The sequence below is a fragment of the Myxocyprinus asiaticus genome, chromosome 37 (assembly GCF_019703515.2).
Source record: "Myxocyprinus asiaticus isolate MX2 ecotype Aquarium Trade chromosome 37, UBuf_Myxa_2, whole genome shotgun sequence".
NCBI lineage: Eukaryota > Metazoa > Chordata > Actinopteri > Cypriniformes > Catostomidae > Myxocyprinus > Myxocyprinus asiaticus.
Genome location: NC_059380.1, coordinates 10,137,324 through 10,156,826, shown reverse-complemented (window position 1 = coordinate 10,156,826; position 19,503 = coordinate 10,137,324). Strand labels below are relative to the sequence as shown.

Sequence of the window (19,503 nt, the reverse complement as noted above, 5' to 3'; positions counted from 1 at the left end):
TGGCTTTTAGGGCGTATTTTGATACACGAGAGATCCTGATGGTTCCTTCATTTTTTTCGGGATGCCGCGAGAGGGCGCTGCGCGTGACACCATTTCTCAAGCTGCCCGTCTCGTGCATAACAGTCTTGCAGTCATGTAGTCGCGTGGTGCTGATGTGAGGAACTCTGCCGATTTTACGCTTTTTGCACGAGCTTTCCCGAGACACGCCGGTTGGATATGATCTTCGCGGAGGGCGTGGGCGACTTTTAATCATTAAGTCTACCGAAGTGTTTGTGCATTCGTGTCATAAAATATGCGCGAGTGTTTGTGGAGATAGCGGAATCGCTGTGTTGTAAGCGGCGGCTGGCATGATATCGTAGAGGGAGGAGCGCTTTACTCGGCTCGCCGTGTAGGGAGATGATGATGATGATGATGATGATGATGGCAGAGGGATCTGGAGGATGCGGCAGACGCGCGTTTAACCGTTTTCTGAAAGGTTAATGGCAACTGGTGGATGTTAATGCGAGGGAACCGCGAAGGTTCAATAAGCTGTGATCGAATCCACCGGAATATGAATGTGGCCAGTGTGATGGATTTGCAGCGAAATGCATTGAGTTTCAAGTGAAACTAAGTGGATAATGTCAGAACGGGGAAGGCCGACAGCAATGGACTAGAGAGGTCAAGGTGTGTGAAATCTAGAAGAGGGCTGCAATTAGTGAAATTAGGGGATGCATCTTAAAATATGGACATGCAAAGCCAATTTAATGTGCATTTTAAAAGCCACTAAATATTAATCGTGCGCCTCAAACCTAAATCAATAATAATAATAAATCTTCTAATTTGTCGATTTTTAAATTCCACTTAGACTTCATAATATAACTCCGAGCAATATGATGTGTGAAGTGATGCCAACCATAAATGAGGGGGACTCTGTGAGTTCCCAGAGAGGCTCTCAGAATGGCACGGATGCCGAATCTAATTTTGAACAGCTGATGGTGAATATGTTGGATGAGAGAGATAAGCTGCTGGAGTCCTTACGGGAGACCCAGGAGACCCTCATCCAGTCGCAGACCAAACTCCAGGATGTGCTCCACGAGAGGGATGTGCTACAGAGACAGCTCAACTCCGCGCTGCCGCAGGTAAAGCTAAGAGAGGTACACAGGAAGTTGCGTTTTCTGAGATAACAGTCTAGACGCCCATCAATCTAGAGTCTAGACCAACAGTAAGTTCTTCTAGCTTTAGACATCATCTAATACAAGTAAGTTCTCAAAGTTGTTTTGAAGTAAAAATATCTGTGCTGATGGCGGCTGACTATTTTTCAGCCCACCGATGTTTATGTACTGTAGCCAAATGGACATGACAATAAAAACAACTTAGCTTTACAAACTTACCTAATATGTGAGGGGAGGGACGTGTCTTGAAAATGTATTGATACATAAACAACAGCCTTTCATAACTGAGCTTTTTCTGCAGAAGGACTAAAAATGAGATTAACATTTTAAAACTTTTTAAAGGAATAGTTAACCCAATCATCATTTACAGTACTCACACTCTTATGCCATCCCAGATGTGTATGAGTTTCTTTCTTTTGCAGACCACAAATGAAGATGTTTAGAACAATATCTCAGCTCTGTAGGTCCATACAATGCTAGTGAATGGTGAGCAAATCTTTGAAGCTCCAAAAAGCATATAAAGGCAGCATGAAAGTAATCCACAAGACCCTAGTGGTTTAATCCACGTCTTGTGGATCCAATCGGTTTTAGGTGAGAACAGACCAAAATGTAACTCCCTTTTCAATGTACATCTAACCAGTGCAGTCTCTAGGCACAATCAAGATTTCAAGCTCTATTACACTTTCTAGCACTTGACGCATGCGCAAAGCACTAGATGGTGCTCTGCGTGTAATGAAGCTTAAAATCATAATCACCAACGAGACTGCTGATGTCAAGATTTATAGTGAAAAGGAAGTTACAATTTGGTCTGTTCTCACCCATAACTGATTAGGTCGCTTCAGAAGACATGGAGTAAACCACTGGTGTTTTATAGATTACTTTTATGCTGACGTTATGTGCTTTTTGGACCTTCTAAGTTCTGGTAACCATTCACTTGCATTATATGAGCCTAAAGAGCTGAAATATTCCTCTAAAATCTTTGTATTCTGCTGATGAAAGAATGTCATATACATCTAGGATGGCATGAGGGTGAGTAAATGATGAGAGAATTTTCATTTTTGGGTGAACTATCCCTTTAAGTTCCTCAGACCCACACAATTATGGGGGGGGGGGGGTGCAATGGGTTACTGCTGGTGCCAGGTAAACCCTTATTTTCATGAGGATGGATCATTAACTCAAAATTATTCAGCTGCAGTGAATGTGATAGCATCCCTGTCAACAAAGGCAAAGTTAGGCTACAGTTTCATGAAAAGCCTTGTAAAAAGCCAATTACTGGTGTGTGTGTGTTTAATGAGATGCATGCATACACAAACACATAAAACCCCAAGGTGTAACTTAATCAATTTTGAACAGTCTGACATGAGTGTCCATGCCAGTATGTCTCCAAATGGCGTACTTTTGGTGTATCTGGATGATAGGTAAGGCAATGACCAGAGGCTGAGGCATCTTACAGTACCAGTCCATCAACCAGAGCTCAGCTAAAATTGATAATGTTAAAGGAAGGTCTCCGAGAAGGACTGTAGATGAAGCCTGACTGACAGGTTCAAATGTCCAAATGGAACTACATTGTGTTACATAGGAAAGAAACAGATTTTTGTCACACACATGACACTTATGTAATGCTCTTGTGATTTAGCAAATTCTGTGTTTGGTCTCTGAATGCTCTAAACACTCATTGTGGTAATAAATGAGTGTCTGCCAGAAAGATCAAACCCTGGATTTTAAAGACAATCTGAGTAGGTCAACCAGCAGCATTATTGTCTTTTGTCTGGTAATCTTGTCTGGTAACCCTTGTTCTATTGGATCACGATGCGGTTTTTGGTCGCTTGCCAAGGTCACAAGTATTATTTATTGATTCATCTGAATATCCCACCCACCATTACTCCCCCTGTCCCCCTCCCTCTAATTTTCTCTTCCATGCAAGTGATGCAAAAGCAGCTTTCATCCCACTTTACGTCACCTAACTCATCCAGTCATAGTTTTAAATGGAGGTGACTGAACCCCAAATGGTATGGGGGAAACAGAAGCAGAGAGCAGGATTACCTTTTCTGAATTGAGAGAACATCACCATTCTGTAACTGCAACTACTGGTGGGTAGCTAGCTGTGTTTCTAAAACCTTCACAATGCTCTTTTATTATGTAGTAACAGCTAGGTTTTCCAGCATAAAGCTTTGTTTTAATTCCTAAATGGAGGTGACTGAACCCCAAATGGTATGGGGGAAACAGAAGCAGAGAGCAGGATTACCTTTCTGAATTGAGAGAACATCACCATTCTGTAACTGCAACTATTGGTGGGTAGCTAGCTGTGTCTCTAAAACCTTCACAATGCTCTTTTTTATGTAGTGACAGCTAGGTTTTCCAGCATAAAGCTTTATTTTAATTCTTTTAGTTACCTGTGTGTGTTTACATGCACACCAATACGCTGATAACTTCCAAAAATGAGCTTTTTCAAAACATCTGACTATGAAAGAAAAACCTGTTTACTTGAAACTTGAAATAATTGGGTTATTCACTGCTTTTGACGTCAAAACGTAAATGCGTGAAAAACTTGCACACACAGAATAAGCCGGTAAGAACGACGGTATTTACATGAAAAGCAAAATCTGTGTAATGGTCACAAATCTAATTGTGCTGGGGCTTGGGTAGCTCAGCGAGTATTGATGCTGACTTTATACCCCTGGAGTCACGAGTTCGAATCCAGGGTGTGCTGAGTGATGCCAGCCAGGTCTCCTAAGCAACCAAATAGGCCCGGTTGCTAGGGAGGTTAGAGTCACATGAGGTAACCTCCTCGTGGTTGCGATCAGTGGTTCTTGCTCTCAGTGGGGCGCGTGGTAAGTTGTGTGTGGATCGCAGAGGGTAGCATGAGCCTCCACATGCTGTGAGTCTCCGCTGTGTCATGCACAACGAGCCACGTGATAAGATGCGTGGATTGACTGTCTCAGAAGCGGAGGCAACTGAGACTTGTCCTCTGCCACCCGGATTGAGGTGAGTAACTGCACCACCACGAGGACCTACTAAGTAGTGGGAATTGGGCATTCCAAATTGAAAAAAAAAAAATCTACTTGTGCTGATATTTTTTTTTTTTTTTTTTCCATTTAATGCATTTCCATGATCACATTTACCTTTGAACAGTGAAATTCCTTGGCTGAAATGGGAATCCACACTATTGTGAATTTCGTGCAATGAAATTCCATTGGCAAAGAATTGCTCCTCACAAATTTCCTGTTGGTCAGCATTGCAAATTCTGTCACCAAACTTGAACTCCACGCAAAATTTGCGAGGGTAAATTCACGATCGTGCGGATTCCCTTTGAGATGATTGTATTTTGCCCGCAGAATTTCACAGTGCAAAGGTAAATATGGCTGTGCCTTCAGTTTTGTGAACTTTGACAGGCAAATTTGCAGTGTTGACCAATTGGAAGTTGCTTGGTTCGGCAGTGACCTCTGTGGGCGATACTTCGAACGCAGCTACACTGAATGCACAATTTTTGCGGTGAGTTTCTTTTTAACTTCACTCTCACAGAGTATAAAGTGCAACATTAAATAGAGGCTGCTTGGTAATCCATTTTTGGTTTCACACGCGCTCAACATCTGCTCACGTCTTCTTCACCCATGGAATTTTGCCATGCAAAGGTAAATATGACCACGTCTTTACTTGTTGTCTGCTTGTTAACCATTGATCATGTAAATGCGCACAGTTGTGGTTGTATTATTCACTGTTTATCCATTTTTAGAAGTCAAATTAAGTAGGTAGTTTAGGAAGACACCAATTAGATACACCAATATAATAATAGTTATTAAACAGCAATATTTACCTACATATATTTTAACAAAAACATTTTAAATACACAGAAACTTTAGTGAAGATTTTAGAGTGATGATACAAAAAATTGTTGAATCAAATCCGGGCTACTGAAGTGATAAGGTAATGTAGGTGTTGATGTTTTGTTGTGGAGGTGCAAGTGACATCACAGTGTAGAGGAAGGAGAGAATGAGTCATTTTGGCAGCTTGGTTTCAACAAATACTCTTTTTGCAGTGAGGAGGAAGTTTTGAGTTCTGAAACTTACAGTATTCATAGTACATGACCTCTTATATGTTAAAAGATCAAGGAAAATTTAATTCCTCATGTCATAACCCCTTTTAATTTTATTTCAACAGCAAAATCTGCTCAAATATATTCTCAATATTTAAATATTCCCCTCCCTTCATAGTGAAATTAAGCCATTATGAAAGAATATTATGAAAATATTGATCATGCTGATGATGAAACACAAACACTACACAAACTTTATTTTGCAGAGTCAACTTAAAGACAACTGCGGAGGACAGCTGACATAAATATGTGTCCCAAGCACTCATGGGTTTTACCATAGTGCAGAGTTAGCATCCTCCTCCTCGGTCTTGAATTATGGTCTATCAGGGAAGTTGGCTTCTTAGCAGAGCTGTCAGTCAAATGCGTTTGTACATTCAGGGAGAACTGGATTGGTGGGTGAGGGCTAGCGAACTGGCCGAATGCCACTGAGCAGGGAAGAATGCCAGGCTGTCTCTGTCTGCTGTGGGGAGGTCTTCTGTATCCTGTTCATCTAAATGATGTTCAAAAGAACTGGCATGTGGAGAGGGTACTTGAGTTGAGCAGAAAAATCCTGAGTCATCTGCTTTCTCATGTAGAATGGAGGTCAAATGTGTGATTTTTGTTTTGTTTATGTGTCCACCAAGCAGTTGGTCCAGTCAAGTCATCATTGAGCAATTAGATGTAATTAATACCAATACTACAGTCATTTTAAATTGACCCGTCTGATCACCCTAGCACTGCTATATTGTATTTTTGACTTGTGTGCATATGTCAAACATAGAGTAAAATAGAGAGACAATGTGTATATAATCTATGGTGGGATAGACTCTGCAGCAGTATGTGTCTGAAACATGAGAATACGTTTTGTCAAGTCCTGCACTACTCGGGAGAGCTGAGCCTAGCAATTCAGCATTTCTTCTTTCTGCTTATGTATCTGATAAATACCGCCTTTGATGTCTAAAAAAGCCCCAACAGGGAGTGCTCACAAAATGGCATAGTCTTACAGGACGTTTTCTTGATGCAGCCAAAAAGTCACTACAGTGACATCTTTGTCATAAGACTGCCATGGTTTGAAAACCATGGTGATTAATTTAGCAATTCTGACGATAGCACAGAATATGTACACATGATTTTATTTAATCAAATTGACAAATCCAGTTTACATTTAGCTTTGTTTCATTTAAATAAGGTATATGACAACCGTATCCATAGTGGACTAGTATTGTGACATCACAGGTGTTAAAAAACCACATTGCTTTTGGCAGCTGCCGTAATCTCCACCATGACACCTTTGAGCTGCCATACCCTCCCCCAGCAGCTGCAGACGATTTGTTGACTTAACTCCACACATGCACAGATTTGACTGTTTCTTAGCTTTGTACAAAGCAATAGTCAGTGCATTCAAGACTTTATTTTTATTGATAGCCATGATGTATTCAATAAAGCTTATCTACACTTATATATTCATACATGTGATCTTGAATTTTATTTCATATTGCATACTTTAGAACAGTCACTAGTTCCCCTTCATCAACACCAAAATAGAAAAGTGTCCCCTTTAATTCAAATATACCATTTAGCATTATCATTAATATCATTAAAGTTACTTAAAGAAACAAAACATTTTTTACTAGAAGTTGACGGATAGTGGATTTTGCCAATACCAATAACTAAGGTGATGGGAAAGGCCGATAACCGATTAATCGGCCAATAGTTTTTAAAATCGATTTATATAATATTAAAAAATATATATTATTCTTTCCTTACTATGACGGGCACAGACAAAGAGTCCTTAATAAATAAAATCCCAGATGCAGTTGATTGTTCAACCAAAATCCCAAAAATAACCAGAAAAAAATGATGATTTGTTGCATAATGCGGGACTTTTAAGAATAAACAAGCACAAAACAAATCGTGACTCTTATTTTGAAATGACGAAATGATGAAAAAACTATTGGTAACTATTGCCATAGATTTTTGCCGATAACAATAGTTCCAAAAAGCAACTATCATCACCAATTAATCTGTAAAACCGTTATATCAGTCTACCTCTAATTAATACTTAGGGTGAAAAACAGGCTCACCAAGTATTACATTTATTCTTTTATGAGTGTCATCCACAAATCTGTAAATCTTTCACACGTCATAGATAATTAAGCTTTGTTTCCTTACAAAGGAACTGCAAAAATCATGAAATTAATTAATTTATCATGTCTTACAATTAGTTATTTTAATCTGTTGATAGCCCTAATATTTTAAATTGTAATTTTGTAATTCCTGATTTACTAATCTATGGATAGCCTAAATATTTGAAACTGTAGTGTTGTGGGGGCCTGGGTATCTCAGCGAGTATTGACACTGACTACCACCCCTGAAGTCGTGAGTTCGAATCCAGAGTGTGATGAGAGACTCCAGCCAGGTTTCCCAAGCAACCAAATATGCCCGGTTGCTAGGGAGGGTAGAGTCACATGGGGTAACCTCCTCGTGGTTGCAATTAGTGGTTCTCGCTCTCAGTGAGGCATGTGGTAAGTTGTGCGTGGATCGCGGAGAGTAGCATGAGCCTCCACATGCTGGGAGTCTCCGCGGTGTCACGCACGACAAGCCACGTGATAAGATGCGCGGATTGACGGTCTCAGAAGTGGAGGCAACTGAGACTTGTCCTCCGCTACCCAGATTGAAGTGAGTAACCGCGCTAACACAAGGACCTACTAAGTAGTGGGAATTGGGCATTCCAAATTGGGAAAAAAGTGGATAAAAAAAAGAAGAAAATAAAAGAAACTGTAGTGTTGTGATTTCTGTTTTACTAATCTATTGATATAGCCCTAATATTTTAAGTAGTAATTCTGTTATTTCTGATTTACTAATCTTTTGACAACCCTAATATTTTAAGTTGTCATTTTGTAACTACTGTTTTACTTATCTACTGATAGCCTTAACCTTTTTAAGTTGTCATTTCTGTTTTATTGGTTCAACAAAGCTAATCAAATCTTCCAATTACCCCATGAAACTTTTTTAAGGACCACACTTACTTTTTGTTGTCTCTGCATATTAAACTGAGATAGAAATTATTTTAACATAAACATTTTTACAAACTTCTCATGTGAATTGTTTGTTTTCATCAGTAATTAAAATTTTTGGTCAGTTAAGTATGGCTGTGCCGCTAGCCACACTGTATATTGATCGTGATTGGGAAAAACATTGACACTTTACATCCTTGTATCGATATTTTGATTTAAGTATGTGTTATTTAACTATATGTGCATTCATGTAATTTCCCGAAGTTCAATAAATTAAGAAGCAGCTTATCTAAATAAGCTAAACTCTGAAACCGGCATTTCTCTATGTGGCATTTCGCAAAAGTGAAGCATACGTGAGAGAGACTGAATCTGCACCGTTTTTTGCACAGTTTCAATTGTGATTAAATTCTTTAATTATGATACATTGCTATGCATTGAAGACCAGCCCTACAACTACATGGTCTAGTTGGAAAGATTGACAAGGCTGTTATTAATCCAAGATGCCTATTTGTCATGAAACAGTGAAAGAGAAATTCCTTACTATGGCTTCATGTTAACATAAGCTGTGATAGCAGAAAATAACCCATAACAGAGGGAAGACTGATTTGCAGTTACTCTGAAGATGTTTTCCTTTAGACTTTTTAGTTAAAAGCAGTCCAAGGATCTCTTATGTGTTGTGTTATGTGGTGGTGGTGTATGTTTGATGATCAACAAATCCTGGTGTGATCAGAGGAACGTACATTCTATCAAGTCTTTCTGCTCTCCTGATCTGGAATTTCTCATGCTTCTGTGTCAACCGTTCTGGCTACCGAGGGAATTCACAGCGGTCATTATCACAGCTGTGTTCATCCCGCCACAAGCCGACACAGACTGGGCACTCAAGGAACTGTATGGGAGTATAAGTGAGCAGGAAACCGCGCACCCTGAGGCCACGTTCATTGTGACCGGGGACTTTAATAAAGCCAACTTCAAGTCAATAGCACCGAAATACTACCAACACATCAGTTTCAGCACACGAGGGGACCGGGTTTTGGACCATTGCTTCTCTCCATTTCCGGGATGGCTACAAATCCCTCCCCCGCCCATCATTTGGGAAATCGGACCACTCTTCCGTTCTGCTTCTGTCCGCTTACAGGCAGAAACTGAAATAGGAAGCACCCTCCCTCAGAACAATCCAGTGCTGGTCGGACCAATCAGAATCTACGCTACAAGACTGTTTTGATCACGTGAACTGGGAGAAGTTCCGGTCCGCCTCTGATGATGACATTGAGTTTTATGCTTATAGCGTAATGTGTTTCATCAGAAAGTGCGTAGAGGATGTTGTTCTGACCAAAACAATATGGATCTACCCCAGCCAGAAACCTTGGATTAATAGCGATGTTCGCATGGCACTTGATGCGTGGACCTCCGCTTTTAATTCTGGGAACGCGGAGGAGCATTAACAAGCCAGTTATGCCCTCCGCAAAACTATCAGAGCAGCAAAACACAAGTACAGGAACAAGATTGAAGGACAGTTTAACACCACCAACTCTAAAAGCATGTGGCAGGGAATTAATATCATCATGGACTTTAAAGGGAATAAAAACTCCGCCGTGAACACCGCTGCCTCTCTCCCGGATGAGCTAAATGCTTTTTATGCTCGTTTTGAGGGAAATAACACTGCCCTCGCGGAGAGAGCTCTCGCGGCCGAAGCTACAGAGGTTAGTTCACTCTCTGTCTCTGTAGCGGATGTAACCTGATCCTTCCGACGAGTAAATATCCATAAAGCCGCGGGTCCAGACGGCATTCCGGGCCACGTCATCAGAGCGTGCGCGAACCAACTGGCTGGTGTTTGTACTGACATTTTCAACCTTTCCCTCTCCTTGTCTGTGGTCCCCACATGCTTCAAAACGTCCACCATTGTGCCTGTACCAAAGCAAACCAAAATCACTTGCTTAAATGACTGGTGTCCTGTTGCTCTGACCCCCATCATCAGCAAATGCTTTGAGAGACTAATCAGAGATTACATCTGCTCTGTGCTGCCTCCCTCACTGGACCCATTGCAGTTTGCTTACCGCAACAACCACTCCACTGATGATGCCATTGCATCTACACTACACTCTGCTCTCTCCCACCTGGAAAAAAGGAACACTTATGTGAGAATGCTGTTTGTAGACTACAGCTCAGCATTCTACACCATAGTGCCCTCCAAGCTTTATGTGAAACTTCGGGCTCTGGGCTTAAACAGCTCGCTGTGCAGCTGGATCCTGGACTTCCTGTCAAGCAGATGACAGGTGGTTAGAATGGGCAGTAACATCTCCTCATCACTGACCCTCAACACTGGAGCCCCACAGGGCTGTGTTCGCAGCCCACTCCTGTATTCCCTGTACACACATGACTGTGTGGCAACACATAGCTCCAGTGCCATCAAGTTTGTTGATGATATGACGGTGGAAGGTCTGATCACTGACAATGATGAAACAGCCTACAGAGAGGAGGTGCACACTCTGACATGCTGGTGTCAGGAGCACAACCGCTCCCTCAATGTCAGCAAGACAGAGGAGCTTGTGGTGGACTTCAGGAGAAGAGAAAGAGAACACAGCCCCATCACCATCAATGGAGCACCAGTGGAGAGAGTCTGTAGCTTCAAGTTCCTCGGTGTCCACATCACTGAGGAACTCACATGGTCTGTCCACACTGAGGCCATTGTGAAGAAGGCTCATCAGTGCCTCTTCTTCCTGAGACGGCTGAGGAAGTTTGGAATGAACCGCCACATCCTCACACGGTTCTATACCAGCACTGTTGAGAGCATCCTGACTGGCTGCATCTCCTCCTGGTAAGGCAATAGCACCGCCCACAACCGCAAAGCCCTGAAAAAGGTGGTGCGAACTGCCAGACACATCATCGAAGGTGAGCTTCCCTCCCTCCAGGACATATATACCAGGCGGTGTGTGAAAAAAGCTCGGAGGATCATCAGAGACTCCAGCTACCCGAGCCACTGGCTGCTCTCACTGCTACCATCAGGCAGGCGGTATTGCAGCATCAGGACCCGCACAAGCCCACTTCATGACAGCTTCTTCCCCCAAGCAATCAGACTTTTGAACTCTTGATCTCTCACGATCAATATACATCAGCACTGCACTGTATTAATCTTATATCTCACAGTGGACTGTCATAAATTATATTCTCTCTTAACAACACACTGGCAACTGACTATCAACCGACAGCCTGAATTTCAATACAGTACAATACAACCTACTGTACATTTAATATATATTATATACTATTTTTTATTGTATAATGTGTATTCTATATTTTGTGTATTGTATACTGTACATTGTATGTTATTATTTGTATATTGTGTTGTGTGTAATTATGTGTATATTAGATTTTAAATTGTGTTGTGTAAATCTGATGTTTATTGTAAATTGGTATATGTCTCATCACTGTCATGACTGCTATGTTGCTCGGAACTGCACCCAAGAATTTCACACACTATTGCACTTGTGTATATGGTTGTGTGACAATAAAAGTGATTTGATTTTTGATTTGGTGTTGCAAGATCCAGGACTGTACAATGAAGAACCAGTAATATAAAAATCAGGAAGAGAATGACATGGGTGGTCTGGGTTTTTGATTGTCATTCCAATGTTTGTCTTCTACAAGAGGAAATGACCCTCAAGGAGTTGTATTTCGAATTGGCCTGTAAGCTTTGGTGTGCTTTCCTCCAGGCGAGATATAGCTAAGTGTAATGCTGTTCAGATTCTGTGTCAGAGGATTAGGAACAGCTCTGGTGACTTGAAAAAAAACTGAAATAGTGTAGCAAATTGAGAGGAAAAGTGTTAGAGAGAGCGAGAAAGAGTTTTGAGGATCTCAAAGGATTAGTCTGAGGGCAGTTACTGTTTGTGTAAATATATATATATATATATATATATATACACACACACTACCGGTCAAAAGTTTTGAAACACTTGACCGAAATGTTTCTCATGATCTTAAAACTTTTGATCTGAAGGCGTATGCATAAATGTTTGAAATTAGTTTTGTAGACAAAAATATAATTGTGCCACCATATTAATTTATTTAATTATAAAACTAAAATTTAATAAAAAAAATAAAATAAAAGTTTTTGAAATTGATGACTTGGACCAAATAATAAAGAAAAGCAGCCAATAAGTGCCCAGCATATAGATGGGAACTCCTTCAATACTGTTTAAAAAGCATCCCAGGGTGATACCTCAAGAAGTTGGTTGAGAAAATGTCAAGAGTACATGTCTGCAAATTCTAGGCAAAGGGTGACTACTTTGAAGATGCTAAAATATAACACAGTTTTGATTTATTTTGGAATTTGTTTAGTCACAACATAATTCCCATAGTTCCATTTATGTTATTCCATAGTTTTAATGACTTTACTATTATTCTAAAATGTGAAGAAAAAAAAATATAATAAAGAATGAGTAAGTGTTTCAAAATTTTGACTGGTAGTGCATATATATATATATATATATATATATATATGTGTGTGTGTGTGTGTGTGTGTGTGTGTGTGTGTGTGTGTGTGTGTGTGTGTGTGTGTGAAATGTTGGAGACAAGGTGAGAATTACAGAGTTAGGGAAAAGTGGTGTTTGACAGCTTTTTCTAGGTCACACTCAAATGTCGACTTGTGTCATGTTCTAAAAATGAACGTGTTTATGTATATTTGAAGGACACTTGCACTGTACAACCAACCAAAGAACACGTAGTGCGTAACCTCACATGACTTGTTCTATTTTTATTTTTTTTAGATGCTATAACATGTTTTTGTGATTCTTCTTGTGCCGGCTTGTGTATAGTTTGAAATAAAATTAGTATTGCATATTTTGATATCTTGTTAGAGTACAGTGATCAAAAATCTGGGATGCTTGGGGGAAAATCAAAGATTATGTGGTTTAAAGCAAGTGGAAGGGTAACCCATGAAATGAATGACAAGATGTGTTTCTGGAAGAGTATATATTTTAGAAAACGCTGAATTTGAATGACAGTTCTTGGAATTAATATTTAGGCAAATAAGTCAGTTTATTTAGAAGAATTGGCTCAGCTCTGCTTGGAATAGTACAGTCTGAACTGGTGTAGTGAGGAGACAGGAGGTGTTTTGTTCACTGTGATGGTGGATTTTAAACATAGTAGCATGCGTGCTTCCCTTGGCAAAAAAAGAAAAGGGAGTGTTAAAAATGAAAAATGAGCCATTTATAATTATTCAAACCAGAAACGGAGCACGATGTGGGCATTTTAGATGTCACATTTTCTTTTACGTTTATCCTCCTGGGTAGAAGGCAGCATCGGTTTTTATGATCTGTTGTTTTTAGAAGAAAATATCATATAGCCTAGATTTTCAAATTTTCTGGTAAAAATGTGAGTGGTTCTGTTGTTGTTTTTTTTTTTTTTTTTTAAGACACTGTGTCAAGTTCAAAATAGTTAAACTTTTAAAAACACTTCTTGAGGTGCCTGTAGAGGTCTGCGGGGGATGGATTTTTCAGTCCCGCTCCCGCAAAAATTGTCAAAATTGGTTCCCGCTCCTTTCACGTTTTTCAGCTCCTGCTCACAAAATCCCGCAGGTAGAGGTCCATGCAGATTTTTCAGTCCCGCTCCCGTAAGATTCTGGCTCGCTCTCGTGTTATAGGCTATTTTTTCCAATTCCTACTCATAAAAAAATGAGAAAAGAAGGTGCTTTCCCTCACTGTCACGTACAACTGGAAAAATTTCCAAACGTCTGATTTACCTCCGGTTAATGGTTAGTTTCAAAATTTTGTTTGTACCTTTCTTTAATAAAGCGTTAAAACCTGTAGCACTAAGGGATCGGCCTTCATGCTCAGACATTTTTCCTCAGAGTAGTAATTTCCGCCACTTGGAGCACAAGAAAGAATTTGTATGAATTAGCCACCAACCTTGCGCCTGTAAATCGTTTATTTTTTGTTGCTCTTGTGCCATAGACGAATAACACAAATAACATTTTGTACCTTAAAAACATAAAAAAATTAAACTATTATTTTATTTTAAGATATTGATATTTTGCGGGAGTTCCGCAAGGCATTTTTCTTCTGCTCCCCGCTCATACATCAGTGTCTTCCCTCCCACACCGACACTCAGCAATCAAGACTTGTCCTGCGCCTCAATCTGTTGCACTGGTCCCACGGCAGTGCAGGCCTCTAGCCTGTATCTCACTGCCACATCCATAGTTGATGTATCATTCCCTCTGTTCCATCCTCAGCCCTGGCCGGAGTTGCCCACTTTGTGCTTTCACCTAAAAATAAGACTCTTGAACACTAATGAAATACTGCTGTGAGTGCATTCACGCATTGTGTCGCCGTGTCTTGCCCTCTGTTGGTTTGCCAAACCATCTGCCACCAAAGGCTCTCAGCACGATTAACGCACAGAGATGCCAATTTGTCCCTTCTTGCCATCAGATAGGGTGAATATTAGCAGCAACATGGAAACTGTCGGACCAGAATGAAGGGCAAGACTGTGAATCACTGTGAATCTGTTTCAGGTGATCTCTTGATTTGAATACCACTTTATTTGCCTTTTGGACCATCAAATAGCCAGCAGCCTGATGGCACCTGTTTACTTGCATTATAAGGACCTACAGATGCTTACAGACCTACAGGCTTATGATGCTTTTAGGAAATGCAGCCCTGGATAGTATTTTAGAATTCTAATTCAGAAACAATACTTTTCTTTTTATGTTTGTACATTTAAACTTAATTGACTGCTACATAGCTAACTTATTGTTTTAGTCCATGGTTTATCCAACTTTTTCTCAATAAAGTGAGAAATGTCATTACCGTCACACAAAAATCCAAACAATCATACAGTATACAATAGTATATTTATTCCAAGACATAAATGTTACATGATTAAACATGGTTAGTAGGAGGTTCATTTTTTGAAGATTTCGAGTATCAAAACTGCCCCTACTTTGAAGAATCAACCTTGTACATAAAGTCTTTGTTTGATTTCATAAAGGTAAAGGAGCTATCCCCATTAGACAAAGAAGAGTTGAGGCATCATCAACCCAATTGACTTATTTCGTTTTATCAAAACCTATACTTTTTCTGTGTATTTTTGGACACAGATTCGTCAAAGCATGTTTTAATACAGAACTCTAGAGACTAATACTTCAATAAAACCCCAGCACTCAACACTCTGCTCTGACACAATAAGGATCCTAAAAGTAATTCATGAAGCATTCATCATTCAGCAGTCATCGCTAATACAAATGGGACCAATCTTAGAGTAAACCGCATTTTCTTATGAAAAGGCAAATATGCTGCGTCATTGTTGGTCACTCTGCCTTTGCAGTAAATGTTAGTATTAATGTCCTGCTCTATAGTACAGAAGGACAGAAATGGCTCTCCCATAGCAGTACCTTAACTTCAGAGCTGTCTGTCACCCAGACACATAAATATATTTTCTCCTCCAGGCCTTGACTGTCAGTGTGACTACAGCCTTTCAAAAAACACCCCTGTCATGGTGGAAAGATCTCTCCAAACCTTCTGAAACACTCAAGCAACATCAGTCTGAAGAGTGCTGAACCCTTTTGAGGCCCAACGCTCTTTAAAAAGTCATAGCAATAGCATTAGTGCCTAGTGAGGAACCTATGTGTGGAGTATTTAAGGATAAGTTATATAATTAGTGTATCTTTGATTTTGAGAGAGGGAGGGAAAAATTGTGTCAGAGAAGAATATAAAAAAAAAAAAAAAAAACCCTGAAAGAGGCTTATGAGTGTTTAAGAGAAGGAGATGTATAAGAGGTCTCAATTTTGTTCTTCTATGTCCCTGTGTTTTCTGCAGGATTTTGGTTATGCAGAGCAGTACTTTGTTCGTGAATTGGACACCAACCACATTGTGCCTTATATTCTTTTTGGGTGAATTATTCCTTTAGTGATTTTGTTCAGACAAAAGGACTATAGTGAATGCTATGGAAATTGAAGTGAGGTGATTTATCTTGCTCTCTTTTTCTTTTACTCTTTCATGTATCATCTTATCATGGACGCTAATGCTCCCTAAATACGGTTCTCAAAATCCTTGGCTCTGCGATACCACTGCCGAAAGGGCCTTAAGCTCCACGTTGTCTTTTGCATTATTAATAATGCCAGATGATGCTGGTGATGCTCAGGATATTCGGGATCTTTACCTCTTATGTCACATTTCTTTGAGCCAGGCCTCCTGAGAACAGTCAAGACTGTATCTTTTGTATGGTAACAGCTGCCATGTTGCACTCTAATTTGAAATATTTTCTAGGGATGAGTCAAGGTGGTTGAATAGTCGAATTTCCATCAAACCCCATATACACTGGCGGCCAAAAGTTTGGAATAATATACAGATTTTGCTGTTTCGGAAAGAAATTGGTACTTAATTCACCAAAGTGGCATTCAACTGATCACAAAGAATAGTCAGGACATTACTGATGTAAAAAACAGCACCATCACTATTTGAAAAAAGTCATTTTTGATCAAATCAAGACAGGCCCCATTTCCAGCAGCCATCACTCCAACACCTTATCCTTGAGTAATCATGCTAAATTGCTAATTCGGTAATAGAAAAACGCTTGCCATTATATCAAAAACAGCTGAAAGCTATTTGATTCGTTAAATGATGCTTAACATTGTCTTTGTGTTTGTTTTTGTGTTGCCACAGTATGCAATAGACTGGCATGTCTTAAGGTCAATATTAGGTCAAACATGGCAAAAAAGAAACAGCTTTCTCTAGAAAATCGTCAGTCAATCAATGTTTTGAGGAATGCAGGTTATACAATGCTTGAAATTGCCAAAAAACTGAAGATTTCATACAAAGGTGTACACTACACTCTTCAAAGGCAAAGGACAACTGGCTTTAACAAGGACAGAAAGAGATGTGGAAGGCCAGATGTACAACTAAACAAGAGGATAAGTACATCAGAGTCTCTAGTTTGAGAAATAGACATCTCACATGTCCTCAGCTGACAGCTTCATTGAATTCTAGCCTCTCAACACCAGTTTCATGTACAACAGTAAAGACAAGACTCAGGGGTGCAGGCCTTATGGGAATAATTGCTAAGAAAAAGCCACTTTTGAAACAGAAAACAAAAAGAAAAGGTTAGAGTGGGCAAAGTAACACAGACATTGGACAACAGATAATTGGAAAAGAGTGTTATGGATCTTAACCCCATTGAGCATTTGTGGGATCAGCTAGACTGTAAGGTGCGTGAGAAGTGTCCGACAAGACAGCCACATCTATGGCAAGTGCTACAGGAAGCGTGGGGTGAAATGTCACCTGAGTATCTGGACAAACTGACAGCTAGAAAGCCAAGGATCTGCAAAGCTGTCATTGCTGCACGTAGAGGATTTTTTGATGAGAAGTCTTAAGTATATATATATATATATATATATATATATATATATATATTTTTTTTTTTTTTTTTATTTATTTTTTTTTAATAGTGATGTCATGTTATTAATGTCCTGACTATACATTGTGATCAGTTGAATGCCACTTTGATGAATAAAAGAACCAATTCTTTCCAAAATTTCGTCCGCCAGTGTATATTTATTTAATATAACAACAACGGTGCTTTAAAGGGATGTTTCAGGGTTCAGTACAAGTTAGGCTCAATCGACAGCATTTGACAGCATTCGACTTATCCCTTATTTATAAAAAAATGAAATAAAAGTCATAGTTACGGTAAGGGACATACAGTGAGACCAGCCCATTAATGTCAAAATACACACTGTTTCTCATAGCCACGAGACGTACACATTATGCATGTTAACATGATTTTAGTGTGATCAAATTGCTTATTAACCATATCTGTGTAAAGTTATATCCATATTACAACTTCGTTGTCATGACAACATAACGGTGGTAAACACTGTAATCTGGTAAGGGCTGTAAAACGCCCATAAATCCCTGATTTAATCACATACAAAATCATGTTAACATTTATACCATTTACATCATGTAGCTATGTTTAAAACAGTGTGTATTTTAATGACTATGGACTAGCCCCATTCACTTATACAGTCACTGAGCACTTTATAAGGAACACTATGGTCCTAATAAAGTGCCTGACATGGTCCTCTACTGTTGTTGCCCATCCACCTCAAGATTCAGCGTGTTGTGCATTCTGAGATGCTATTCTGCTCACCATAATTGTACAGAGTGGTTATCTGAGTTACAGTAGTCTTTCTGTCAGCTCGAACCACTCTGGCCATTTTCATGTTAAACTCTCTCATCAACAAGGCATTTCCGTCCACAGAACTGCCACTAACTGATGTTTTTTTTTTTTTTTTTTTGGCCCCATTCTGAGTAAACTCTAGAGACTGTTGTGCGTGAAAATTCCAGGAGATCAGCTATTACAGAAATACTCAAACCAGCCCGTCTGGCACCAACAATCATGCCACGGTCAAAATCACTGAGATCACATTTTTTCCCCATTCTGATGGTTGATGTGAACATTAACTGAAGCTCCTGACTTGTATCTGAATGGTTTATCCATTGCACTGCTGCCACACGATTGGCTGATTAGATAATCACATGAATAAGTAGGTGGACAGGTGTACCAAATAAAGTGCTCTGTGAGTGTATTGTAAGTACCTTACTTCAAGCACAATTATTGCTTTTTTTTGTTGTAAATAAAATAAACAAGGAACAATTCTAAATAATTTTTTGTGGTAATCATCATTATGTCACAAATGCTGTCAATTGAGCTTAACTTGTATTGAACCCGAAACATTCCTTTAATTGGCATGCTGACAGCATGCTTTACTTTGGTTGTTAGACAGTTTGCACTGTAAAACCCCCTCAGAGATGTTGCGTCTTTAAATTCATATGTATTCGTATGACTGATATGACTAAAGTCTTCAACTCATGTGAGTGTACATCATCTTAAACATATTTTTCAAAAAATACAATTCTGCTATTTCTACTGTATTTCAGTAAGTTTAGCAATTAGCAAAAATATACAAAAATACTGAGTGCACCTTTAAGAATATAAGAACAGCAACCGAATGACTTATAGATTTTGAAGATATGTGGGTTTGCAATAGTACAATGCCTATTGCCTCTGGTCTGCAACATCATTCAGACATCTGTTAACCCAAGTACTTATCACATTTCTGTCTGCTTCATGACAAATTAAAGCATAGATTAGCTTACTTATGCATTAGTCTGCTTGTGATGTGTACTGTAATCAAAACACCAGATTCAAAAGAATAATCTGTCATTGTTTGCTGTCGTATGGAGATATAGTGAAACTATTTTAGTGTTTG

The 19,503-nt window shown here is 39.4% G+C and overlaps 1 protein-coding gene across 7 annotated transcripts in view; it reads left to right on the top strand.

Annotated features, from left to right (window-relative positions):
• The first annotated feature begins 134 nt into the window (after nucleotides 1-134).
• The window catches only part of LOC127427965 (liprin-alpha-2-like), a 155,944-nt gene continuing 136,575 nt past the window's right edge, over nucleotides 135-19,503 (top strand). For all 7 annotated transcript variants that reach the window (XM_051675967.1, XM_051675962.1, XM_051675965.1 and 4 more), the window contains exon 1: nucleotides 135-1,118. In XM_051675967.1, the coding sequence (XP_051531927.1) occupies nucleotides 870-1,118 (249 nt within the window). In that variant the 5' untranslated portion in view covers nucleotides 135-869. The remainder of the gene's footprint in view (nucleotides 1,119-19,503) is intronic.